Raw genomic sequence first — 28,000 nt, 5'->3', positions numbered from 1 at the left:
AGCGGTGACGTCACACTGGCATGCCCGCACAACTCTGCGCGCTCCCGAGGTTTTCCGCCAGAACGAGCCGTAGGAAGAATCAGGAAGAGTCCACATGGAGGGTGTGTCCGGTAATCCCGGTATTCCCGGTAATCCCGGTCCTCCTTTGGACGCTTTAACCCCACAGTGACCACCGCCCCCCCCCCCCGCTGCGGACCTGATGGGGGACTCGGCTCGGACAAAACGGCGGGAGCAGCTGAAGCGCTGGTCCGGTTCCACCACCGATTTAGCGTCCGACGTTCCCCGCCGGAGAAGGAGGGCCGACTCCGAGGCTGAGCAGCCCGAGGCCGGAGTTCCTTTACCGCACAAAGAGGAGGAGAGCAGCCCCGGTCTCAGACGACGGTGGGTGTACAGTTTACTTTAAACCTGGGCTGTGTTTATCACCGTTTTTCACCGACGGCCACTGTGTCTTTGCTCAGAGTGATTCACTCACCGGCCACTTTATTAGGCACACCATGTTGTTATCAGCTCTAACCTGCTTTGGTTCAGAGATCTTTTATTAATCTTGATGTTTGGAACTCAACGTGGAGCCAGAAACCTTTCCCACAGATGTTGGTCCATGTTGACATGATGACACCCTCACCTTAGTCCACTTTCCATGATGGGAACGTCCCATTCCCCTACATCCACAGTGGGCTCCAGTAGATGGTCATCCACCAGTTTGAGATGCTTTAAACATGTGCACAACCCCACAGGGATACTGGGATAGTTGATACTGGAAGTTGATGGTCTTGTGTGGCCCCTCGACTACAAGATTTGTTGGACCCCAGCTTTATTATTCAGAAAGGTTTAAGTGATTTATGATCCCTGGTAGTGCTGGGCAATATATTGAGATTCAAGTTATATAAGAGTATGCTGTAAAATAGTTCAATTGTTCATAATCTCAATGTGGTTCTCCTGACTAAATAAAGCATAATGAAAATATATTGTGTTTTCTATTTTGGTGCTATAGTAAATTACAATATGCCTATTTAAATGTTTAGATGTATAACTTATTTAGTATTAAAATGCTCGTTTCTGTATTTGCTACTTCTCAGAACAGCATGAAAAGCACAGTTAAGTGGATTACCGAGTCCATCCTAATCCAGACCTTCCCTTAAACAAGTTACACTACAGAACTCACTCACACGTGCTGTCTCATAGAGGAGCAATGGTCATAAGTGGCACATATTGTGTAGCGGTGTGTGGCATTTTGCATCAGAAACATTTAACCCAGAATTGTCTTTCTGGCAATACTTTATTAAGTAAAAAATATCAAAATTTATATTGTATATATTGCAATTTTGAGAAAAAAATATCAAGACACAAGTGTTGGTCCTTAACACCCAGCCCTAGTCCCTGGTTTCAAATGAGTTTGAAACTCCCCCCCAACCTGTTGTTGATCAATTATCTTTATTTATTTATTTCACATGAGTAATGATGAAAATCAAGGTCAAAGTTCAGTAGTTAATGGCAAGTGTCTCCTTTTTAAAAACACACATTTCATAATTTGTTCACAAACCCAAAGAATCTATTATTTTTCTGTCAAAGAAAGTTTACAAACCAAAGGAGAAACATTTAACATTGTAAAAGAAGTAAAGTAATTCATTACATTTTTACTAGAGATGTCCCGATACAACTTTTTCACTTCCAATATGATACCTGATACGGAAAATGTAATCGGAGCACTTATATCGGTGATTTTAGATGCAGTTCGATAAAATCCGATATTTGTTTTCTGGCTGATATCGAACCGATATCAATATCGGATTGGGACACTTCTCATTTCTACACCCAACCGTTACTGAGTAAATTGTTTTTTTGTTTTTTTCATTTTAGAATGATCAACGGACATTGTAAAACTACAATAAATGAAATGACCAGACAACAATCAAATGCATCACATCATAGCCAACAAACCAAATTAAATGTAATGCACTGCACCAAAACGGCGTTGAATGCCAGATATTTTACCACTTTCTTCAGTTCAGGTTGGGGGTTCTACCTATTTTGTTGTTATCCACATGGCACATTTTCTTAAATAACTGTATTCTATACTTCACTTTCTTCAATATAAATCTAGTTCAAATAAAATGCAGTATAAAAATATCTGAGCTGGCACAACTTGTCACTTTGTGCACTAATCCTGGCAACAACAAACATCATCAAAAGCTAATTCTAGAAAGAAAAAAAATTGTTTCTGGAGACACCAAAAATTTGATATTAAAATGGGGTCACAACCCAAAAAAGGTTGGAAACCACTGATGTATTGTCACATACAATATAGCCCTACAGTCAAATTTGTCTCTGAATTTTACCGAACCTGTTGAGTAATAATGTGAAATAATCATAATCATCTGTAAAAATTGTAATTTGGTAAGGCAATGACGCTCTCGTCATATTTGCGCTTTTTTGATGAGATTATTTCTCTGTCAGATTCAGAAATGATTTTATTCGCCAAGTACAGTTTAAAACAGCACAAGGAATTTAACATGGCAGTTGGTGCATCTGTGGCGCCATCATGTTGAGATGAAAAGTGGAAAACAGGAGAAAGGGAGAGGGAAAAGGCATGCTCTAAACTATGCTCCCTTATAGGAAGCACAGTGTAGGACTTGGATAAAACTCCTTAGCACATACAGACACCAAAAAATACAATCACAGCAGAATTTGAGGACATAGCACGTGGGGCGGGGAGGGTTAAGGGTTGGGGACGGAGGAAAGGATTGCAGCCAGCCGCTGGGGGGTACGCGTGCAGCCTCTTACAGGCGCCTCGCTCGCCCCTCCTGCTGCCGCTACGTCACGGTCTTTTATCGGCTAATGTGTAATTCGTGGCAATGCATGGGGGCTCCTGACTGCTGGTCCATTTATATTCTAGTTTCCAATTTTTATGTTTTATTCATGTACACCCTATGACAATGTGCATACCCCACTTTGGGAACCTAGGCTTTACAACAAGCTGTCTGTTTTGATTGTTTCTTTTAGGGATGTCACGATACAACTTTTTCACTTCCGATGTGATGCCAATATTGCAGCCTTGTCTATCGGCCGATACCGATATTGATCCGATACGATATCAGCACGAGTCATACATACTTTTATTACTATTTTGTAGTGTGGAATGTTTGAAAAAGCTTGATCAAGTGATGTTGCTGAAACAGAGAACAATAATCAGCAACAGTAGGTTACTGTGTTGGAGTGTGAACCACAGTCACCTATTGATAGAAGTGCTGGAGCTGAAAATTTTATCGGAGCGCTTATATTGGTGATTTTAGATGCAGTCCGATGAAATCCGATATTTGTTTTCTGGCTGATATTGGATCGATTCGGGACACCTCTAGTTTCTTTGCTTGTTTAAATCTGAGTTTCTGCCCGCTATAATTAAATAGTTTGGTTACGACAGAATTAAGTTTGTTCAAACTTCAAATCACTGGGAGAGCTAAAAGTGACGCCGCTGTGTGTTTTAATCTGTATTTTAGGAAAAGAGTGAGGTTTGATCGAGCAGCAGAGTTCCTGGCTGCTTGTGCCAGTGGAGATACTTTGGAGGCCAAAGTTCTGCTGGACGACAGGGACAGAGAAAAGGACATTGCCGACATCATCAACTGTGCCAACGCAGATGGGATCACTGCGCTGCACCAGGTGAGACGTTGCTTCTCAATGGCTGACTTCTCATCCTGGGCCACTTTTTAAAAGAAGAGAGCCTGAGATGGGCCTGATACTTTCCTAATTTAAAATCAGTATCTATGTATGTATATGATATCATATAATCAAGCAATTGCATGCTTGAAAAATAGATTTAAAAGCAAAGAAGGTGTGGAGATTTTTTGAACAAGAGAAGACATTGTTTAACGTGATGAAAATCTCAATGTGTAAAAATTTATGACTGCTGGAAAATATGGATCCCACAGCATTAATGTAGTAATTTACATATATGCTCTATATGTTGCACAGAACCGACTTTATATACAGTATGACTGTGTAGAGCCTGGGCAATATATTGAGATTCAAGATATTGCTAGTTTTCTATTTTGGCGAAATAGAAAATTACAGTATCGTCTCTATCAATACATAAAATATATTTTCTACAGCTTATTCTGTGTCAAAATACTTGATTTAGGAGTTGTGCTTTGAGAACAGCATGCAAAACACAGATGGAAGACTGAGTGCGTCCAAACCTAGACCTTCCCCTAAACAAGACACACTACAGAACTCACTCAGACATGCTGTCCCTTATAGAAAAAAAATAAATAAAGAGGAACATTTTGTGCAACTGGATTATATTTGTGTAATATCTTTTTTTATTTTTTACTACTGTACACAGTGTGTGTATCTAATCCTTTATTTTTAACAGTCTTCTACTTAATAGTGTAGTTTTTAACATTTATTCTTTTTTCTTTGTTTAATGTTTAATATTTTTATTTGTATTATTTCTTGAGTAGCTGTAACAAAAGTAATTTTCCCCTGCGATGAATAAAGGACTTCTGATTCTGATATAAAATGGTCTAAAAGTCCTTCAATATTGAATATCATCATCATTTTGAGAAATAATGTTGAGGTATGAATTTCTTCGTAGAGCCTCCAACTTTCCAATGTCAAAGGTTTTCTAGTTTCTGAGCCATTTCCATGTCAATAATTTCCCCATTTCCTTTTGGTTTCCCTTTCACTGTCTTTCCCTATAATTAGATGTCATTACAGGCTATTAAACTTCCTGAAATCATGCCAAACTTGCTAAATACAGTTAATTGAGTTAACTATTGTTATTAATGTTATACTTCAATGCTGAAGAAGTGTGCCGAAAGCACCCTGTGAAATCACACAAGATTAGGTAGCGCGAGATATAAAGCTTCTGTCCTTTTTTGCTACAATTGCTAAACATTGGGCCACCTGTTTTACAGCAAACATATTGTTGAAATGAGTGCATATTGTTCCAAAATGTGCATTTGATGGTATATTCCTTGTCATCTTGTTATTTTTGTTAAAATTTGTTTTAAAGAATTTCATTTTTGGAAGAGAATTCTGCAATTTCCATCCATTTTCCACGACCACGGAAATTCCTGGGCCGTGTGTGTCTATACATATCTATTTCTACCTTTATTTATATGTATTCTCTGAATATCATTGTATTTTAGCATAGTTGCACCCTTTCAATCTTCTCTTTTTTTTTTTCTTCTTCAATATTCCGACATTAAAAAGTTTATGTAAAACGTCTTTTTACCTTATTTTGCGATGATAAAGAATTACGATTGCGGTCATATTTGTGCACCTGCGGCACCACTCGTGTCTTAAAGGGCCTATATCAGGTCCTAAAATCAACTTTTTTGAGCTTTTAACCTAAACAATGTTAATTCTTTATCAAAAACACCCCCAAATATGCAGGTTTCCTTCCTGCATCTCTGAGCAATCCTCACTAATCCTGCTCTCTGAGCTGCTGCTCTGTTCTCTTCTGAAAAACGAGCGGGAAAATTTTAGTGACATCACGAACGTCTGAACCGCACCCCCCCCTCCAGGAAGTGCCTGCTGCCGGTGATGGTACCAAATGCAAAGTATATACAACTTCAGCCGTGGGTACAGTACAAGTGACACCCCCTACAAAATACGTCCACGCAAGCAATTTTTCATTCTGCTGAGCCGTTCCATTTTTAGTATCCGTTATATCGCCTTGTATCACCTTTGACTTGATCAGACGTGTTTGTGACACATTGCGTTGCAGCGGTTGGACAAAACAAATGATTTTCACCTTAAATGCACTATTCCTGGAGTTAATAGAGATGAGGAGAATAATAAAGTCACTTAGCAGCTTAACACTCCAGTGAGTGTTTGAAGTAAGTAAGTAATCTTTATTTATAGAGCAATTTTCACAGGTAAAAACCACAAAGGGCTTTCGCAGCTGAATTATTCTCCACTGCTGCTGCTTTGATAAACACAGCCTGAAGTAACAAATAAAACAAGTCTGTAAATTATTTGTCAAGGTTGAAAAAAGAGGATTTTTGAGGTTTGTCAGAAATTCTGGCAATGTTTTTTTTAACGTTGGTAAAGGTATTTTTCAAAGTAGCAAAAGAAAAACAGGGAGAACACGAAAATGCAGAAGTAAGAGCGTTAACAGTCTTGTAGGTCATTTATACTACCATTGATACATAGCTTAAATGCAACATTACTATAAACACAGCCTTGTCCTCTTGTTTGCTCCTCCTCAGGCCTGCATAGATGGCAGCATGGAGATTGTGAGCTTCCTGTGGGACCACGGAGCCAACATCAACCAGGTGGACAACGAGGGATGGACGCCGCTGCACGTCGCTGCCTCCTGCGGCTACCCGGAGATAGCAGAGTGGGTGTTGCATGCTTCATCATCATCATCATGTGCATGTGTGCTGGAGAGCTCCTGTCCTGCAGCTGATTGTAAAGGCTAGCTCGTAATCGGGCTTTCTGATGACATCATCAATAGATTCAGGCAGGGTTCAGGTCAATTAACTTTTTCAATTACAATTCCGTCTTCAATTACACACCCACAGAAAGTTAATTACAATTATGTTCTCAATTGCTAAAGTTTAATTGAATTAGAATTTTACTTTGGCAGTTTTTACAAAAACAATAAAGTAGGTTGAAGCAAAGCTTATACAGTACATAACTACCCCATCACAACGATGTTTTCTACATAATATCACACACAAAATAATTTCACTTATATTACTGTTTCCACAATTTATATTCTGCACAAGTTTTATATATACAGTTTATAATTCACATCCAACATATATACATACATACACATGAATGTACTGTATATGACGTATACATAAAATACAGGTATTAATATTTTTGGTGTGGGCGTCTGAGCCTTTTTTTTTGTCAGTATACCCCTAGATTTCAATTTTCAAAAAAAAATAGGTAGAGGGAAAACTTCACATGAAACATATTTTAATCATAGTTAACTACATATGTGTAAGCCATAGAACTGTAACATGGTTCCCCAGTGTAGCATTAGAGTTCGATACCGATTCACTGGTACCGAGTATCGGTTTAAATGTGAAAAGTACTCATCCATGTTCTGAATAGAACTAAGATGTCGTAAAAAACTGAAAATTAATGTTTATCTGTCAGCTGAATGTGTTTTTATTGTGTTGTTGTGACTGAAGGAAGTGGTTCAGAATAATGTCAAAAGTGAGTGACAACATTAACGCAGTGACACCGTGTCACCAGGTATAGGGTTGAACTGAAACACCAACACATGGTGCTGTTGTTGACAGTCAGCTGTTCTCTCAGAGTATTTACTATCACGGCCCAAAAGAAACACGTTCTTGTTGCATCCAACAAAACTCTCAGTTCTGGTGAAGTATGTGGAAAGCTTGGGAGTCCACAATAACAACATTGTTATTGCTTTGGCAGACATGGTGCACACACACACACACACACACACACAGGGACATGCATGCAGCTGCACACACTGGTTGTTTTGTGCTGCTCCACAGTCGTCAGCGTGTCACCTCACAGGCTGGAGGAGACTCTGTTGTTCTCTGGAGTTGAACTGTGTTTCACCCTCTTCGTCTTTTGTTTTCTTTTCGCTCAGCTTTCTTTTGCAGCATGGAGCGTCTCTCACCGCCGTGAACTGCGACGGGGACGTCCCTCTGGACATCGCGCTGGACGAGACCACCGAGACCCTCCTCCTGGATCACACCCAGAGACAAGGTGAGGAGGAGCGGAATGACAGGAATCGTGGGGAAGCTGAGTGCGATAACTGGCAGGGTTGGCGTCAATTAAATAAATCAATTACAAATCAATTAGATTATAGTTACCAGCATTTTTGACAATTACAATCCGTTTCCAGTTATTTTAGTATATCCTCAGAAAATCGATTACAATTATGTTCTCAATTACTAAAGTTCAATTACAATTAATCACAATTACTGAGCCTGAAATAAATAACCTAATCAAAGTTTACCTTCCTCTTGTGTTAGCTTTCTGTTAGCATCTCTTATGATAACTGGTCCTAAATAATCTCTAAATACACTATAAACAAATATCTATCATCTAATATCTTATCTATCTATTGGTCACATTGTTAGGATTCCTAATCAATGAAAATATAGGTTTTAATATTTTTGGTGTGGACGTCTGAGCCTTTTTGTGTCAGTATACCACTTGATTTCAATCTTTTTGAAATGGTAAAATGTGGGATAGCTTGATATGAAACATTTTAATAATTAAGTACATATGTGTAGAGCTGTACATAGAATTGTAACATGGTTCCTCAGTTTTGCATTAAGTTATAATTGATCATTTTTATTAGATTTTCATGGCAATTACAATTACAAAGCCAATTATCTGAACTTGATTACAATTCAGTTATGATTATGACAGCAACATATTTTTAAAATTACAACTATAATTATGCCATACTTGTAATTAATTATCAATTACCTGATTATAATTGATCCCAACCCTGATAGCTGGTGTATAATAAACGACATGTTTTTGTGCAGGTGTGGACTTGGAGGCGGCTAAGCGTTTGGAGGAGGAGCAGATCATGTCAGACGCTCGGCTTTGGCTGATTGATGGGCCACCAGCCGACGTACGGAGCCCCAAAACCGGAGCCACTCCTTTGCACGTGGCAGCAGCCAAAGGCTACCTGGAAGTGCTGAAGTAATGACCACAGAAATCTCTCTACTGTTACATAAAACTGTGCCATGATTCACACACTGTAAAAAAAAAAAAAAAAAAAGAAAAAAAGCTAACACTTAACTTGAAGTTTTATACATAAGAGCTGACATTACGCTATCATTATTATGACATATAGCATGAATAAAGTAAATCCTGCCCCCTAACCCAAAAAATGCCAACATAGCTCCAGAGGTGTCATAAATTAGTGAATGGCACCTAATGGTAACCTTCATTATATCTTAGTCATTCTAATGACAGCGTAATATCAGCCTTATGTATAAAACTTCAATTTAAGTGTTACCAAAAACAACACCAATTAGCACTCAATCTATTTGGACAGATTTCACCAAATATTTGTATATTATTGTCATTTAAGGGTGTCCCGATCCAGTATTAATATTGGATGAAAACGTTATATCGGGACAACCCTATTATTAATGATAATTTTTCAGTGAAAATTTTACCATTGATTCCTATGGAGTAATGTCAAAGGTTTAACAGTGCATCGTCTCACTCTGCTCCGCCCTCTTCATCTCTCAGGATTCTGTGCCAGGTCGGTTTGGACGTGTCGGCCGTGGACGAGGACGGTTGGACGCCGCTGCACGCCGCCGCTCACTGGGGTCAGGGCGAGGCCTGCCGCCTGCTGGCAGAGCAGCTGTGCAACATGGAGGCTCGTAGCAACGGGGTGAGGCCAGCAGTAGATTCACACGTGATCCCATCCAGGGCTGGGGTCAATTACAATTATCCATGTTCAATTACAACTGTAATTTTTTTCCTATTACAATTAAAATTACAATATTTTTTCCCCCCTGAAAAACAATTACAATTACGTTCTTAAATATTAAAGAGTAATTATAATTAATCACAATTACTAAACATTAAATAAATAACCCGAAAAAACTTGACCTTCCTCTTGTGCTAGCTTCCCATTAGCATCTCTTGTAATAATGGGTCAGTTTTGATGCATGTCTTAAATCGGCTGTAAATACACAAACAAATATTGTCCATCATCCAATTTGTTATAATATTTGTGTTAATGTCTTTTTGTGTGTGCGTCTGAGCTTTTTTTTGTTTGTATATCTCTAAATTTAAATTTAAAAAAACAAATAAATAAATTATCCTAATGAGAATTGACAGGTAAACTTTACATGAAGCATATTATAATAATTGTTAGCTACATATGTGTAAGCCATAGAACTGTAACATGGTTCTCCAAGTTTGAGTTTAAATTGTAAATGACAGTTTTTTTTCATGATTTCCATGCAAATTACATTTACAAAGTGAATTATCTCAACTCAATAACATTCCATTTACAAGAGCAACATATTTTTCAATTATAATTAGGTCATAGTTGTAATCAATTATCAATTACGTCATTTTGCAGGGCCAGTCGCCGTTTGACGTCGCTGACGAGAGCGTGGAGGAGCTGCTGGAGGAGCTGTTGCAGAAACAAGCTAATGTAAGAGAGCGCTCGCACCGATTTTCAGAGCAGGAAACACATTAAGGATTCACATCAATCTGCAACAACATTATGACACTGAACTCATCTCTCCCTGCAGAGCTGTTTCAGTTTTTTTAGATTACTTTCAGAGCATCTGATTCGGCTCACTGGAGAAAGTGAAAATGACAGCGAAAAACACGAATCATTGTTGTTAAAAGAACTCTAAATTTTTCCAAAACCTGAAATTTTTCTCAAATTATTCCACAATATAATCATAAAAAATGAATCAAAGGATCTTTAAGTATCTGTCACTTATTGCTTAGAATTGTTGATGCCTTCAATACTGTGTGTAATTTATAACTGGAAGTGCAAACTTAGTCAGATTAATGTGGAAATTGTTTGTTTTCCCATCTAAAAGCCCCACTTGTGATAGACCTGGTCGGTATTTGGACCTTGAACTAAAATGAGTTTGACACCCCGGATTTAGATTCACTTCAACCATGTAGCTCTAATGTTAACATTTCTACCTGCAGTAGTAAATAACGCCATGCTTTTATTTTGGAATACAAGCTTTTAATTTTTAACTTTGGGATGAATGAAGGAATCCTCAAAAATCAGCATTAAATGATTTGACTGGAGTTGAAGACATTCCTGAATGTGCGTGTATAAACCCGACTCATGACGATTCGTTTCGCGCTCAGTCGTCCTAATATTTTTCTGCTTTCTGTCTTCCTCAGTGGCGTAACGAACGGTCAGTTTTGGATCGACAGATCCAGTCGGGATCAAACACTGCGGGCGCTCAGAACAAGAAGCGAAGGTTCATTTCCGACCGACCGTTACCTCAACTCTTACTTCACCATATTGTAAAGGATTTGATTATAAACTCCATGGACAAAAGTATTTGGACACAGTGTAATAACAGTGGAGTCTCTGAAGCTTTCTATCAAATGTTAAAGTGTTTCTGTGGGAACCTCTGAATTTATGATGTCAGGCACTGATGTTGGACGAAGATGCCCAGCTCGGGTTCTTCCTCTCCAAACTCATCAAAGCATGTTTTCATGGTACGTCCTCCTGGCTCTGTTCCAACAAAGCTGGAAGCATCACATCGTCCAAAACATCTTTGAGATAAGAGATAATATGCCCAAAGCCTAAAAAAGCAGGCGTGGCCAAACACTTTTGTCCATAAAAGTATATAAACTGTTAATCAATGCTGTATTAATTAACATATCTAATTTATTTCAAACTTAACGCATCCTTCCTATGGAGGATCAAACCTGCCAAAATTAAAAATAAATGAATAACTTGATAAACGTAAAAAATAACAAAAAGGAAATTGGAAAATCAAATACAAATAAATATAAGTTGGAAAAATACAAAAAAAATTAAAATATTGTCGAAAAATTAAATTGACAAATAACTGGAAAGAAAAAAAGAAAATACAAATATATAATTTATTTTATACATTTTTATTTTTACTTTTATTCATTTATTTTTAATTCTGGCAGGTTTGGGTTGCAACAAAATATAAATGTAAATGACGGGGCTGTCCTGAGTGTGTGATTTATTCTATAGGCCCTTCATTCCTCATTTAAATCTTTCTCAGCTTCCTTTAAGAATTTCACGTGTTTCCACACCTGCTATTCCCACTTCCTACACATCATTTTGCAGATTTGGACTTCTCTCTTTCCCTCGTTTCTACTTTTCTCCTCTTGACATCTTTTATTTCACTTCATTTCTCATCCATTCTTTATTCCGTGATTCCTTTCTTTCCTCGCTCGATCCTTATTGCCATTTCTGGTTCTTTAATTTCTTTGTTCCTCTTTTCTTTTTTTTTTTACCTTTTTTTTAACTTCCTTTCCAATCTCTGGACCATCTGCTGGTCACATGACCTCCCCCTGCAGGAGTTCAGTGTGCAGGATGAGCAGTAAGGAGAAGATAACGGTGCAGGATCAGTCCAAAGAGCGAGGCGTTTCAGGAAGCCTGGAGCTCAGCGAGGAGAAGGAGCTCAGTCCCGGTACTCCCTCCCTCCCTCCCTCTCCTCCTCCACCTTTGCATTTATTTACTGATTTATCTACGTGATGATGTCATCAGGCTGATTCCTGACTCCATCTCTTCTGCTCTTTTCCCAGAAAGCTCCACAACCTCGAGTCCAGACTCAGAGAGCCTGAGCACGTCTGCAGTCAGTCCTGCTGAAAAGGTACAACATGTTTGGACAGACTTATTTACACTTTATATCATTTATATCTATAAACAACTCAATACATATTTCAAAATAAAATGGCCTGAATGCTCATGAAAATAAAATACAGATCAAAATGTTTAAATGGGGGTAATTTGAACCTGGAATTCTACAGAATCTAACAATAAAAAGAGGTTTACGTTAGAATATAAATGGTCTAGCAGGTAATACATTTGCTAGAGGAGTTATTTCAGTCCTTTTAATCTAAAACTGATAAATATATCTTTGAAACATAACTTTGACAGACTTTTTTTTTTTTTTTAATCCAAAAGTTGTAAAAGTTTATCTTGAAAAGGATTTCAAAGGCCGAAAAAAATAGAAATGTGTGATTGTGCTTATCCAAAAGTTTTTTTGACGATATTTGTTTGCATAAATTAGTACCCATCAAGATAAAAGCACAACATAACATTCTTAATTGGGTCCAAGCAAATGTTTGCGACCCACGAGTTGAAAGGCTCTGAATTAGATTAATCAGAATCAGAATCAACTTTATTGACCAAGTAATGTATTGAATACACACAAGGAATTTGTCTTGGTGAACTAATGGCACTAATGGGACCAATGGGATGTTTTCTTTGTGACATCAAAGCAGGAGGAGGAGGAAGAGGAGGAGGAGAAGGAGGAGAACGATAAAGCCGTGGCCAGAGTCCAACCGACGCCTCAGACCAGAGACGCTGCAGTCGACAGTCCCAACACTCCCAGCTCCGACAGACGCAAGTACGGCACTTTAAAAAGGCTGAGAGGTTCTCATGTTTTTAAATGACTCGTACATGAACTGGTATTTAGTTTTATATGGAGGTAGATTTGGGCCTTTATTATACAATCAAAAAAAGTATTCAATATAAAAAAATCACTTCATTCAAAAAAAAAATATTTTCATACACAGAAAAAGTGAATATGCAATTTGAACACTTTTTTTGATAAAATTTATATATATATATATATATATATATATATATATATTTTTTTTTTTTTAATTGAAATATATATATTTGATCGAAAATATTTTTTGTTATTGAACACTTTTTTTGATTGTATGATAATCTGGCCGAAAAACAAAAAAGGTGTTCAAATGCAATTATTTGGGTCGCAAATATTTTTTTTGTATTTAAACACTTTTTTCATTGATTGAAAGTATTTATTTTTGATTGAAGTATAAAAAAAAAATTAATTAAAAACTTTTTTTTATGTTTATTGTAGTAGGGCCATGTTATGGCTAGTACATTTGTGTCTTTATTATTCAATCAAAAACGATTATTTTATCAAGGAAAAAAAATGCTCAAATGCAATTATTTGTGTCTCAAATATTTTTTTGTATTTGAACACTTTTTCTGTGACTGAAAATATTTATTTTGGACTAAAGTGATTTTAATTATTATTTATTAAATAATAGACATTAATTTACCGCCATAGTTTCAGCTCTAAATCTGCTCCCAGTGTGTGTTTAAATAGTGGTTTCACTGGTTCAGTGGTTTTACTTTTTTCAAGCCTTTTTGTCGGTCAAAGATGAACGGGAGGATTTTTTGTGTGTTTCCTGATTTTTTCGCTCTCGTAGGTTTCAGGCTCCAGTTCGAGACGAAGAGTCGGAGTCTCAGAGGAAAGCTCGATCGCGCCTGATGCGACAATCTCGGCGTTCCACACAGGTACGTGTGTGGAAATAACCTTAAAAAGTCTTACTTTGGTTCAGTTTAGATTAATGCACAACACTGCTAAAGTCAGCAAAACAATTAAAACACTGATTTTTCTTCAGTTTTTTTTTTTTTTTTTACGGCTATGGTTCTAATAATCAGACTTTCTCCAGAAGGAAGGAAGAAAGACCCCCCAATCACCCCATAAACACTTGTATTACCCTCACAGGGACTACGAGAAGGATTTATTAAGGTGAAAAACGTACTTAGTTCTGCTATAAATGGAATAGTTCTGTGGTCAGAATATGTGCGGGTGATAAGAAAGCGACGTAGCAGCTCCGCTGAGTGTTTGAAACAGCTGACTGACTGCGCTGCTGATGTGATAAACACACCATGAAGCAGCATTTGTCTGACTCACAATCACAATAGCCACTTAAATAGCCATGTGTTTTACTGTAATGTGCAGTTTTTTGGCTGAAAACCATAACAGAAAATCACTTTAGTGATCACCCTCTCCATGAGCAAGGCATGAAGTCTGTGTCTACAGACACGCCCACTCATGCATATGCATGAAGGCCCAAAAACAGCCTGTTTTTAGAAGCGTCATGAAAGTGACTTTTCAGAGGCTAAAACTCTGGAAAACAGGTGAGTTTGGGAAAATAAACTTCAAATACTATGTTGTAGGGGTTCTTAGAACAAATGGAGATGGTTGAAAAATAGTAGAATACTGGACATTTAATACAAAATAAAAACATTATTACAGGCGATGTTATTTTCTGTATCGTTCCAAAGAGAAATCTTGACATGTCTTGAATCTCGATATATTGCCCAGCAATTCCCTTTACTTTAAAAAATAAATAAGGATAAATAGTTATTTTTACTCTTAAACTTTAGCTAAAACTGTTACTTGGTTTCAAGTTTCAAATTAAAAAAAAAAAAGTGTCAAACATGAACGCATGGCTGTGCTTACTAGGGAAGTCCTGATCATAAGTTTTACTCTTTCGATCTGATTTTTTAAACTTTAGGTTGGACCTTCAATGTTCTTATTAGACAATGAATTCTGATGGCACTGGTAAAGAGTTTGTGTGTGTTGTGGTTTTGTATTTTACACTCATGAGCCACACAGTGTGACGACGTGCTGACATCCTGTTTGTTTTGCTCTGTTTCCACTAACAGGGTGTGACGCTGACGGACCTGAAAGAAGCTGAGAAGTCTGTGAACAAAGGAGCCGATCCTCCTCGAAACATCCAACCAGTCAGTCCCATCGTCACCATAACGCCTGCAGAACGCGGTGAGAACGCCTCATTTAGCCCCTCCTTCATTTGGCTCAGATTTAAAGGACATTTTAGTTCCCTTTGCCAAAAAATCTTAAAGTTAAAGGGATCATTTTAAATATCAGTGAGTCAGGAAATCAACCACGTGTCAAACTCATGGCCTGGATATATTTTTACTCCTTTTGTGTGTTTAGTTGTCCTATATATTTTTGTTCTGTTGTGTATTTTTTTGGTTATTTTGGACGTCTTTCTGAGTGGTTTTGTGTACTTAAGTTCTTTTATGTATTTCAGTTGTCTTATTGTGCATTTTTTTTCTCTTTTTGTGTCCTTTTTTGTATTTTGTTGTTGTATTTCTCTGTTTATTTGTACATTTTTGTAGGGTTTTTTAATTTTTTTTTAATGTATTTTTGTTGTCTCATTGTGCGTTTTTTTTCTCGTGTGTTTTGTTGTCCTATGTATTTTTGGTCATTTGTGTATTTTTCGGCAATTTTGGAAGTCTTACGAAGTCGTTTTGTGTATTTTTATTCTTTTGTGCATTTTTGTTGTCCCAATGTGCATTTTTTTCTCCTTTTGTATATTATCTTGTCCTAAGTATTTGTGTTGCTCTTTGAATATTTCTGTTAATTTGTGCTCTTGTAGTAATTTTGTGTATTTTTTACATTTACTTTTGGGGCCGCTAGTTGCCCATGTTTGTGATTCACGCACAAGTAAAAAAAAATGTTTTACCAATCTTAAAGCACCGTGAAAATATTTTAGCCTGTTTGGCAATTTTGTATCAGAAAATTTAACCCTTACATACTTTTCTCGTAAGACTATTTGAATTGAAGCTATCGAGATTTTATATCGTGTATCGTCATTTTGAGAAAAAATTTTGAGATATAAGTTTTGGTCCATATTGCCCAGCCCTAGCTCACAGTTTTCCTGATGCTTGTATTGCATGCTTTCAGTCATTTTTAATGTTAATCGGTAGAAAAAACTCAAAATTCTTACAAAATCCTTTGATTTTCCTCAAATTGTGACATAATATTTCCCTTAGTTAAATAGAATTTGGAGACAAAATCTAGGAAATTTAAAGTGAAGATACTGTTGTGACTCATATCTGTCACTTATTGCTTAGATATGGTCCATTTCTTATATATTTTGTATTTTATGTATACGCAGCAGTGCAAACTAGTGCACAATAATGTTGAAATTCATCATTTTCTTGGATAAAATCTGTGGCCCTCTTGAGATCAAACACCTCTGTAATTGGCCCCTGAACTAAAATGAGTTTGACACTCCTGCATTAGACTCACTGACACAGTGCTGATCCCATCACAGGCGTGTCAAACTGAGATCACAGTGAAAACATGAGTCATGATGTCAATCACAGACAGTTGGAGATATTTTTAGTCCCTCAAAGTCACAAACTCCCGTATGCGGAGCTTGCAACTCTTCAGAGGTTCTTTTGTAATTCCTAAAGTTTCAAACAACAAAATCAATGAAATTCTGACTTATTTCTTTATTGACATATTTTAAGTGACATATATATTCATTACACATGAAAGTGCAAACCAGTGGAAAATAATGTTGAAGTTGTTCCACCTGGAGTTTGGAATCAAAGTAAAGTTGTTTGTTTGTTACCCCACAGTGTGACATCTTAGTCATGGAAAGGGAATCTAACTAATGATTCACGCATTTTTTTTCCTTCTATATAGTAATGAACGATGACACATAGTTAAACAAACAAGGAAATATTAAGTTTTGGGTTGTAGTTATAATTTTAATTCTTGTTTTTATTTTTTTCATATTTTTCTTCATTTTCTTAATCTTATTCTGGTTTTTATTTTATTTTTTTAATTCTTGTTTAACTAAAAATATTGTCGTATTTTTGTTCTAATTTCTATTTGTTCTAATATTTAGATTTAATTTATTATTCACGGGGGGGGGGCTTCTTATTTTTTTTTTGTGATTTTTGTTGTTCTTATTCTTATTTAAATTTAACACAGGCAGTTATCCATGCTACTATAACACAAGGTTTGATTGTCATTGTCGACCTGTTTCTTAAAATAAATGAAAGAAGAACAGGAAGAGGCGAAGGAGAGAAACATATTGACGACTTTCTCACTTTGCATTTATTAGAAGTGCAAACATTGTGCAGCGCCTACACGGCCAGGTATCGTGGCGCGTTTCAAAGAAATCGACAAACACAAAAGCAGAGGAGGGTTTTCACAGGAAGTAAACTTTTCTGTCTCTCCATGCAGCTTCCTGTCGCTTTCTACACACACACACACACACACACCACACACACAGCAGTGCTCAGTGCAGAAATAATTGTGTAAGACCATAGTCATGTTCGATTTGCTGGACCTGGAAGCTCTGGGATTTGTTAGTTTGTGTTGTTGTTTCCTGTATTCGTTCATCAAAGTCAGGGCTGTCGAGCTCATTTTAGTTCAGCAACCAAATACAAAGTAGTTTGATCCTAAGTGGGGATGCAGATTTTATGCGGGAAAATTAATAATTTCAACATTTATGCCCCAAAGTTTGCACTTCCACATATAAATGATACATAAAGTATGTAAAGCACTGACATTATCCAAGCAATAAGTGACAAATCAGTCCCTGCAGGATTTTCTCTTTTTAATTTAATTGACTTTGTTACCAATTTTCATTTAATTTGGGGAAAAATATGTGAAACACTTTCATTAAAATGTAGTTCTTTGAACAATTTGAGATTTAAAATGACTGCGGTCATGTGGTAACAGCATGGGGAAAATGCAATCCTCCAAACATGGTGGAGTTTCATTAAATTAGTGTATTTAGAAGGGTTGAGATTTCTACAACTGAATTGTTTGGGAATTTACACAATAATTCATGTTTTTTTTTGTCTTTTTTTGTTACTTTCTCCTCTGGGCCGAATTGGATGGTCTCAAGCAGTGGTTCTCAAACTTTTTGGGCCCAAATACCCCTTTTGCTAACTTTTGCTTAGAAAACTTTTTAAAAACAACTATAGAGCATAATGATGGAATGAATGAGTGATAATAGGAGCGTGACGATATCTCGATACGGCGATATATCTCGATATTTTTCCGCATGATCGTTTATTGATATGCTCCCACTAAGTATCGATTTATTTATTTATTTTATTTTTTCAAAACCTTTTCTGCTTTTCACTAAAATGTACAGGTACATCTTCACAGAAATTTTGTCACTGTTGAAGGAACCAATATATTGTTTAGTGGCAGTTTGCACTATAATGGTGTCACTGGTAAGATTTATTGTTTACAGAAAGCACTATTGGAGATACTTATTCATTTACAATGGTATGTTGACACTTATTTACATAAATGTTGCACTATAATAATGTCACTGTTCATAGGACACTTTTTCAATTTATTATCTTTCAGAGATATAAAATGAAAATTGTATTTTTTCACTTAATCATTTTTTCCTTGTTATGTCATAGATTACCGTAGATTGATTTCTGACCAATATATCGATAATCGCAGTATCGCCATACCGTGAGATAATCGTTATCATGAGCATTGTATCGCGTATCGTGAGGTACCCAGAGGTTCCCACCCTAAGTGATAATGTGCATTTTGAATAATCTCATTTTGTAAATTAGTGGAATTAAACAGTATTTAGTGCAGTGGTTTCATATCTTTTATGGCGACCCATTTTTTCCTAGAATTAGTTTTTGATCATGTTTGAGCTCAGATGTTGTTGTTTTTCACTGCATTTTAGTTGAACTAGATTTATATTTCACAAAGTTCAAGTATAGTAATACAGTTGTTTAAGATTGTGTGTTTTAATAATGAAAAAGAGTCAATTAAAAAATCTATTTTAATTTTTCAGAAATTTCAGGAGACCCCATTTAAACTCCAGACGACCCCACATGGGGTCCCAACCCCAAGGTTGAAAAACAGTGATTTAGTGGCTCCTATAGATTTATTTCTATAGTTTTCATCCTTTCCGGTCATCTCATGCCTGGGGTTGGACCAAATTGTTCACTCTGTCTCAAGTACCCCCTGTAGTACTGTCATCACGTATCCCAAATTTGAGAAACACTGGTCTAAAGGGCCCCCGGAGTTTCACAAAAGTGATCCAAGTAAAAACTTCTACTGAGCAAACTTAATTTCTATATGTATTTTTCTTCCTTGTCTATCATGTAGTATCTTCTATTGTTTCACTCACTGCTGTGCGTCATGTGTCTGTTGTTGTTTTTTTCCCGCAGACACCGACGTATCAAAGCAGGACGAGCCGGAGACCGAGAAACGTCTGGGAGTGAAAAACCGGAGGAGAGGGAGAACGGAGCGACGCTCTACCGGCATCGTCCAGCCTGGAGAAGAAGTAGGTTTTCCTTCCATGTCCATGGCAACAGGGTTGACCGAGAGGGCATTCGGACCACTTCCTGTTTGTTCTGATGTAACGTGGAACAGAGGAAGAGGAACATTTCAGTTTTTTTTCTGTAGTTCAACCTTTGGCCCAAGCTTTATTTTCAAAGAAAGCAGAATTTATTTCATTTCCTGCCTCTCACAGTTTGTTTTTTTTGTTCCTTCTGTGTTCGTCTCCCAGAATGACGACGATGATGTTCCTCCAGACGACTTAGACTCTAACAACACTTCCCAGTAAGTGTGGCTGTGTCTGTGCAGAATTTGCATTTTCTCTATCAATCACAAAGAAATGTTTGCACCTGCAAGAGATTTAATCCGTCTGAATTCATCTGAATCTTCCTGTTCACTTCTTAATATTTACATCAGACTTGGGGAACCTGTGGCCCATAAACTGACACGCAAAATGATTCCAAAAACATGCAAAATGACTCTGAAACTACTCAACTTGTACTCTAAAATTTCACAAAATGAAAGGGAAGTACACAAATGTACAAAAAATTAATATGAAAATGTATAAAAGGAAAAAAAAGATTAAAAAAAAAAAAAAAAACCAGACCAAATGCATAAAATAACAGAGAAATACATAAATGATGACAAATATACACAAAATAAATATAAAAACATGTAAAAGAACAATAAAGATACATGAAATGTTTTCTAAAAAAACACAAAAGGACTTAAAGAACGCAGAAATGGCAAAAGTTTACACAGCATAAAAAATATTAAAGGACAAGTTATGCAAAATTACTTCAAGAATTCACAAAATGGTTGAGAAATACACAAAGGGAAACAAATTTAAAAGTATTAAACATAAAAAAAACAAGAAAGATACACAAAATGACAGCAATAAATTCATAGAATGACAACAGAAATGCACAAAATGACAAAGTATACAAATGACAGCAAAATACACAAAATAAATATAAAAACATATGAAAGGACAAGAAAGATGCACAAAAAGACAACAAAAACACACAAAATGACAAAAAAAAACACGAAATCCTTTGTTTTGTCTTGTATTAATGCACAGATTGGTTTTTATCTAATGCTGACATGAATGTTGATAATGTGACCCTCAGAACAAATAAAAATCACATCTTTGTGGCCCCCGCTGTGATAAGATAAATGTGTGATTATTTATGTAACATGTGATGGAACTAGTTTTTGAAGGTTTCCTGTGTCTCCCTCCTGTTCCAGGGTTCAGGTGGAGGACTCGCCCGCTGACTACAGAACAGTACGTGCGCGTGCGTGCGTGTGTGTGTGTGTGTGTGTGTGTGTGTGTGTGTGTGTGTGTGTGTGTGTGTGTGTGTAAGGCTGGAGCTCTCACCTGTGAAGTAGTTGAACAGTCCTCGGGGCTGAAGGAGAAACAGGAATGATGCCAAACAGGCTGTGGGAGCACAGCAGGTTCCAACAGCAGCGCAGATGTTCACACCTGCACACGACGAGCCCAGAGCCGTCCTCTCGAGACCAAAAACTGTTACGATGCAAACAGGACGTGTTGGTTACTTTTAAAAAGCTTCTGTTAAATTAACATTAGCCAGTGGTTCCAAATCTTTTTTGGTCGCTACCACATTTTTAAATCACAAAATTCTGGAAAACCCTAAACGCCTTTTTTTTCTTTTTTTTTTTTTTTTCATCAGAATAATTTTTATACTGTGTAACTTAAAGTACAGAGTAGTCAGGATTAGTTAAGATGCATCATCTTAGATTTTTTTTATGCTGCATTTTATTTGAACTATATTTATATTTGAGAAAGTGAAAGTATAGAATAGTTGTTTAGGATTGTGTGTCATCTTTAAATTTGAAAAAGAATAACATAAATTGCATAAAATGACATTTTTCAAATGGATTTGGGAAACAATGAAAACTTTTAAACACTAGGGGGGGCAATGCTCCCCCTGCCCCACAAACTCTGTGTACGACCATATGTCCAATTACCCAGAGGTATGGTCACCTTATTCTTCATTCAACTTTATTTGTATAGCGCAATTTACAACAAAGTCATTTCAATGCGCTATAAAATTCATAATAAGAAAGAGACAACCCAACAAGATCCACATGAACAAGCATTTAGCGACGCAGGGTAGAAACAACTCCCTTTTAACAGGTAGATTTACCAGCAGAACCAGGTTCAGAGGTGGCAGCCATCTGCTTCGACTGGTTGTGGTTAGTGGACAGAAAGACCAACAGAACAGGATAGAGAAATAGAACATCAGAGTGTCTCAGACCAGACGAGTTGAGCCGTGAACCACAGATCAGGAACTGCCATCATCAGCTTCACGACACCTGAAACAGAGCATAGAGAGAGACGAGGAGAAGGCACTGACTGCAGAAAAACATGATACAGTATTATCAAGTCAGCCTGCCTTGGCCTTGGGCCTCACTCATAGTGGCCTAGTCAGCACTTATTAATAAAGGTGACAAATCTCTTTCCATTTGTTGGTAAGCTAACAGCGACTCCAAGGTCTGTAAATGCTACCGTTCACAGACGAGCCCATGTGGTTAGATTGTTATGATTATAAATTGTCTGATTGCATCGATTTAAAAAAAAAAAAAAAAAAAAATGAATACATTTGTTGTTGTGACAAATGTTTTTAAATGCAGCGAACCTTTACATCAGGGGTGCCCAAATTCTTTTCATTTAAGGGCCAAACATTAATAGCGGTGGAGGATCGAGGGCTAAAACTAAACTTTTCTGTTGCAGTGCATGAAATTACATATAGCAATAACATAACTGTGCAAAATAAACTCTTAAATGAGCGTTATTATGAAAAATGTACTTTATAGTGGTTTTGATACAGTGATATACACCCCTTTAGCCTAATTCAGAGGGTCAAAGTTGAAAAAGTTCTGTTTCCTCCCTCCCTTGGTATTCCATATTTTGTAAAATGTCAGCTCTGAACGAGTGAATTGGATTTTTCTCTGGAAAACAGGCGAGTTGTTGTGTTTCTTAGAACAAATGGAGATGTGTGAAAAATAGCATAATACTGGACCTTTAAAGTAGTTTTGTGCAATATAAATTCAACAAATTTGGACACAACATACCCCACCTATACCATCAAAACACTAGATTTTCCACTGCTTTGAACAACCCTTTAAAACTCAAGAAAAATAATGTAATAGGACATCAGCTTTAGATTAATTTTTTCTTCTTATAAATTGCTGTAGTGTATTACATTAATTTTGGTTGAAATAGAGAGTATATAGAGAAGAACATGTTAAATAATCAAAATCATTTAAAAAAAAAAAAAAAACATGTCTAAATATGGGCAGCGGGCCAAAACCAATCGCTTTCATGCCAACTTTAACAAGACCGAATAGTCCCTCCTATCTCCTTTCCTATCCACTTTTCCTTAACCCTGTGGATGATGTCACGGTGTTGAGGAAAAGTGTATAGGAGAGGAATTTGTTTTGATGATCAGACACACTTCCACTATGTGACGTAATAATCCTATGGCCACGCCTCCTTTCCTCAGAAAATTTGAACTCTCTTTTATCATGGCCACCACCTAAACACTTACGGGGTTTTAAAGAACAGTGGATAGGAAAGGAGATAGGAGGGAATATTCTGACGCAGCCAATGTCAGAATATTGGGCTCACGTTGTTGTTTTCCTGTGGTCTGTGCCCTGTGCTGCCCCCTAGCTGTACCTGAAGGTGCTGCAGGAGAACCTGAGCCTGAAGGAGAAGCTGCAGGAGGTGGAGCTGCTGCTGAACCACAACAAGCTGGAGCTGGAGAGGCTGCGACAGGTCAGCCAGGTTTGAGATTCCTCTCACCTTTCACTACCTTTGTGCGTGCGTGCGCGCGTCAAAATGTACAATTCTTTAATAAAATAACACAAATCAATTCAAACTTTAAAAAAATGTCTTCGACTCTAAGTGTAGCTACATTTATGAGCTCTGAAACTGAGAAAACCTCTATTCACTGCTGTTTTGGCACCGTGCATTACGTTTGATCTGATTGGTCTTCTATAATTATTTTTTTTAAATTTAATTGTTGTCTGATTATTTAATTTTTTGTAGTTTCACAATGTCCGTTGATCATTTTAAAACAAAAAAATCATAATTTACTCAGTAACGGTTCGATGTAGAAATGCAACCAATGACTACTTTTTTAAAACGTGCTTGTACAAGTAAAATGACTGATTTAGAAATATGTACTCAAAAAAGTACAAGTACCCAAAAAAGCAACTTGATTACAGTAATGTGAGTACTTGTAATCTGTTTCTTTCAGCTCTGCTAAAACCTGCTGATTCTTCCGTAAAATGACATTTTCTGCTGCTCAGTGATAAAATGACTATTTCAGTGTTAAACTCACACCATTCCTCTTTTTTCACCTCTTTAATCATATTTAGAGCTAAAATTTGACGTGTCTTTTTATTCTCAGGGTTTTGTTTAGTAATTTTTCTGTCATGTTTCTTCTTGAATCTGCTCACTGGTGCTGCTTGGATCCACTTTAGTGTAAATCATGTTTTCTCCTTCTTTCTGTTTCAGAATCAGGAGAGCAGCAGCGAGCGCCCAGCGCTGCTGGAGCTGGAGAGATTTGTACGTTTATTTTTTGTCTTTGTTTTTCTCATTAGTTGATCACAAGCACTGCATGTTTTTAATGAATTTACTCCCACACGTGTAGAAATCATTGTTTTTAGTCGACAGAATTCACACCAAAGCCTAAATAACAGCGGTGATTAAAGTTAGACTCAATCTAAAATGGTGTGACGTGGCTTTAAGCCACATGTGTCAAACTCAAGGCCCGGGGGCCAAATTTGGCTCTTTAAAACATTCAAATTGGCCCGCAGAAGGAAAAATGGCTGAGGAAACCCTGTAAATTACCAAATATTTTAGTAGTAGATATTTCACTAGGCTTACAAAGGGCTGTTTATTGAAACTAAGCAGAAATTGGGTGCAATTTTAAATTACGATATCATATCCAAACAAAAAATACTCTTTTTTAAAAAAAAAAAAAAAAACATTTCAACTGTTTAATTTGGAAGTAGAACTATACAATTATTCGAGTAGAATTACATTGAATTTGTCACCAAAGGGTTCCCGCGGATCTTTAAAAGTCTTAAAAGGCATTAAATTCATGAAACTAAAAATGCCTTTAATTGTCATTAAAATGTCTTAAATCAATGTTTCAAAAGTCTTAATATTTAACACCCATATTAAGTATGATTGTAATTGGTCTCACATTTAAAAATAAATGGTTACATTCATTTAAATAAATAAATAAACAAATTTCACGAAAATTGCCTGTGTATGTTTTCTGGCTATTTTTGCAGTTATCTTGAGTTTTTGGAGTGATTTCAATTATTTTCGATTGTTTTTGTGTAATTTCCCCCAATTATGTTTACTGTGAAGTTGGTCTTAAATTTCACTTTCATATGGCAATTAAAAAAAAGTCTTGATTTTAATTTGACTAAAGCTATAGAAACCCTGAACCTAGTTTTTTCAAAATCCTGCTCAATCCTCAAATTATTTGACAAAATGTCCCCAAATTAAATGAATATTGTCACTACCTGTTACCTATTGCTTGGGTATTGTCAGTGCCTTATATACAGTATTACATACTTTTATATCATTCATACATGGAAATGCAAAGTAGCACTACTGTTGAAATTGTTAGTTTTCCCGCTGTGTCCCACTTGAGATCAAACGTATCCATATTTAAGCTGAGAATGTGAGCTGCAGGAATTCCTCGTTCTGTCTGAACTTGTTCTGTTTGGTAACAAACGCTCTGACGTCTTTCACAGGAGAAACTTTCACTGCAGAGGAAAGCTGTGGAGCTGGAGGACGAGCTAAAGGTACAAACACACTCCACATCACCGTGGAAACGGTCACTGGCGTCTTTAATAAAAGCAGCAATCAGATTATTATTATTATCACATTATTTTACTGATTGTTTTAAACTATCAAAGTGTAGCACAACTCTTTAAAGAGTAACTAAACCCCTGCTTTCTCCTGACCTGCCACTAGGAGGGAATTTCCAAGAATGCATTGATTGTGGGCGGGGCTACTGGAGCAGTGAGGACACGCCCAGTCTATACTATAAAATCTCCAATGAACAATTTATGCTATGCTAACTAGCGCCTCAATATACCTCTCTATTCACTCTTTTCTCAATCCAACCTACTCTCCACAGATTGTACAGCCCACAGGTGCTAGTTTTTATAAAAGGGGCGGGGCTAACAGTGATTGTGATGCAAGATGGTCCCAAAATGTCTCATGATCTTGTTCTCAGCCAATAGTAAAATCAATTACAATAGTCTGATTACAACCCATAAAGGGCAGTCACACATTTTACAACAAAATACACCAAATTGAAATACTTTGACTAAAATGTTGAGAGTTGGACTCGGATCAATCAACATTTATATTCAGCAGAAAAAAGAGGTTTTTGGGGTTTAGATCCTCTTTAACTCATTCAGTGCCAGCCATTTTAGAGCATTTTGACTCATTTTTAAACACCCACAGAATATTTTGTACTATGACAACTGAATTCAAGAAAGACTCAAATGGACATTATGTATTTTATTTAAAGATGACCTTTAACCCAGAGCCTTTTTTTCAAGAGTTATAAATAATCAAATATTTTTGTTACATACACAAATGCAACTTTGTTTTCTCTCAGTGAACTGATTTAAAAAATGCAACACACTATAGTTTGTTTTTATACAGCATATATATGCAGTTAAATTGTTGAAAGGGTTTGTGGGTCATAATGCTTTCTTTTCTGTGAGAAACTGGTCCTAATGGCTGTTTGACTGGTTAAGTTTGCCCACCTCTGGGTTAAGGGTTAAGGTAACAAACAACTAATGACAGGTGTCATGTTATAATAATGACAGTGTAATGTCAGCCTTTATGTATAAAACTAATAATATTACATTTGATGTTTTCATGTGACCATCCGTGGTCCTATTATTCAGAGTAAAGATGATTTGATCATTTCTTTGTTTCCAGGTTCTCGGAGATCTCCGAGCAGACAACCAGAGGCTGAAAGACGAGAACGCCGCTCTGATCCGTGTCATCAGCAAACTCTCCAGATGAACTTGGAGCGTTTAAGCTTTTCAACAAAGTATTACAACAACAACAATGTGTCTACACCTGATTTTATATAGGACCTTTTTATTGTTTCTCGTTTTTATTTCCTAAACTGGAATATTTGAACACTCAGCTGTGGCACAGCAGCGTGGTGTGTCTCCCAGGTGCTTTTTTAAGGAAAGACTTCCATGTGCCAAACGCAGTCCCACCTCTGCATGTCCTTCAGGGAAAAAAGCTCCCAGTGCTCAGTGTTGTTTCTCAGGATTCCTGCTGTGTTCGGACCAAACTGTTGCATGCCTCTGAATGTACATTTATTTATGTCGGACAAACTCTTTCCACTGATTAACCCTTAGCTTTTTCTCCCTGTTTTTTTATTTTTTATTTTTATTTTAATATTCTAATTTTGGTAAACTGGAAAGCTAGTCCGACTCTTCGCACTGAAAGCGAGTTTCAAGTAACAAGTATTCGACTGGCAGATATTTGAACACGCAGTCCCAAACCTGCTTAACTGAATTCTTTCCAAAATAAGACACTTGTGCATGTTTGTGCCTTTGGATAAGTTTTGTAAGTAATGTTTCTATTTTTGCTTTGGCAGTGTCAAAATACAGACTGGGTGTGACAAAATAAACCATTTGCTGCTTCTTTTTTTGCTTGTTTTGTTTCCCATTCATTTCAGCGGTGCTTTTATTCTGAAGGGCAAAGTATTTTCTTAAGGACAATAACTCTTGCTTAATATACTAACTATTCTTCACAGTTAATGTGAAACTTATCATTTTAACTTCTGGAAATATAGTTCATTAGCTTAAATCACGTTTACTCATTAAAATCATTGTATAATTAGCTCAAATGGTGAATAAAGATAAAAAAATAATAACTTGGTTAAAGCTTTATAAGGCCATATAAATGACTGCAAATGTGATAACTTGGAACGGAGGCAGTAAAAATGAGACCAAGCCTAATTCAGAGGTAAGGTGTAAAAATGAGTTAAACATTGAGGTAGAGCTATAGTAAGTCCCCAAGAATTAGTGCAACTATGGTGAATGCCTGAAATCAGTTTAAGGGCCTTAAGAAAGCAGTAAGGCACAAAAAACAAAAATTGCCCTAAATGAAAAGTAAGGCTATAGCATAGCTTTTTTTTCAAAAATTTCTAAAAAAAAAAAAATTGAGTTAGGACCATCATTATAATGCACATACTTAAACAGGGCTAAGAAAGCAGAAAGGCACAAAAAATGACAAAAAACAAAAATCACCCCAAATCAAAAGTAAGGCAATAGCAAGGCTTTTTTTTCAAAAATTTCTAAAAAAAAAAAATTGAGTTAGGACCATCATTAGACCC

At 36.6% G+C, this 28,000-nt stretch overlaps 1 protein-coding gene across 2 annotated transcripts; it reads left to right on the top strand.

Annotated features, from left to right (window-relative positions):
* Window positions 1-7: 7 nt before the first annotated feature.
* Window positions 8-27,311, top strand: ppp1r12c (protein phosphatase 1, regulatory subunit 12C). 2 transcript variants are annotated; one of them, XM_028465720.1, is made up of 20 exons: window positions 8-381; window positions 3,495-3,654; window positions 6,210-6,340; window positions 7,580-7,698; window positions 8,493-8,652; window positions 9,211-9,355; window positions 10,055-10,129; window positions 10,849-10,928; window positions 12,013-12,125; window positions 12,241-12,308; window positions 12,940-13,067; window positions 13,906-13,993; window positions 15,155-15,269; window positions 19,469-19,584; window positions 19,810-19,862; window positions 20,826-20,862; window positions 23,272-23,385; window positions 24,121-24,171; window positions 25,377-25,427; window positions 26,584-27,311. In XM_028465720.1, the coding sequence occupies exons 1-20, from the start codon at window positions 200-202 to the stop codon at window positions 26,668-26,670; spliced, it is 2,073 nt and encodes a 690-aa protein (XP_028321521.1). In that variant the 5' UTR covers window positions 8-199; the 3' UTR covers window positions 26,671-27,311. The 2 variants fall into 2 exon arrangements, with proteins under 2 accessions (XP_028321521.1, XP_028321592.1); XM_028465791.1 differs by having other exon boundaries at window positions 9-381; window positions 23,272-23,376.
* The last annotated feature ends 689 nt before the right edge of the window (window positions 27,312-28,000 follow it).

This window comes from Gouania willdenowi, chromosome 1 (genome assembly GCF_900634775.1).
Source record: "Gouania willdenowi chromosome 1, fGouWil2.1, whole genome shotgun sequence".
NCBI classification, from domain to species: Eukaryota; Metazoa; Chordata; class Actinopteri; order Blenniiformes; family Gobiesocidae; genus Gouania; species Gouania willdenowi.
This window is presented reverse-complemented; position numbering and strand designations above follow the sequence as displayed.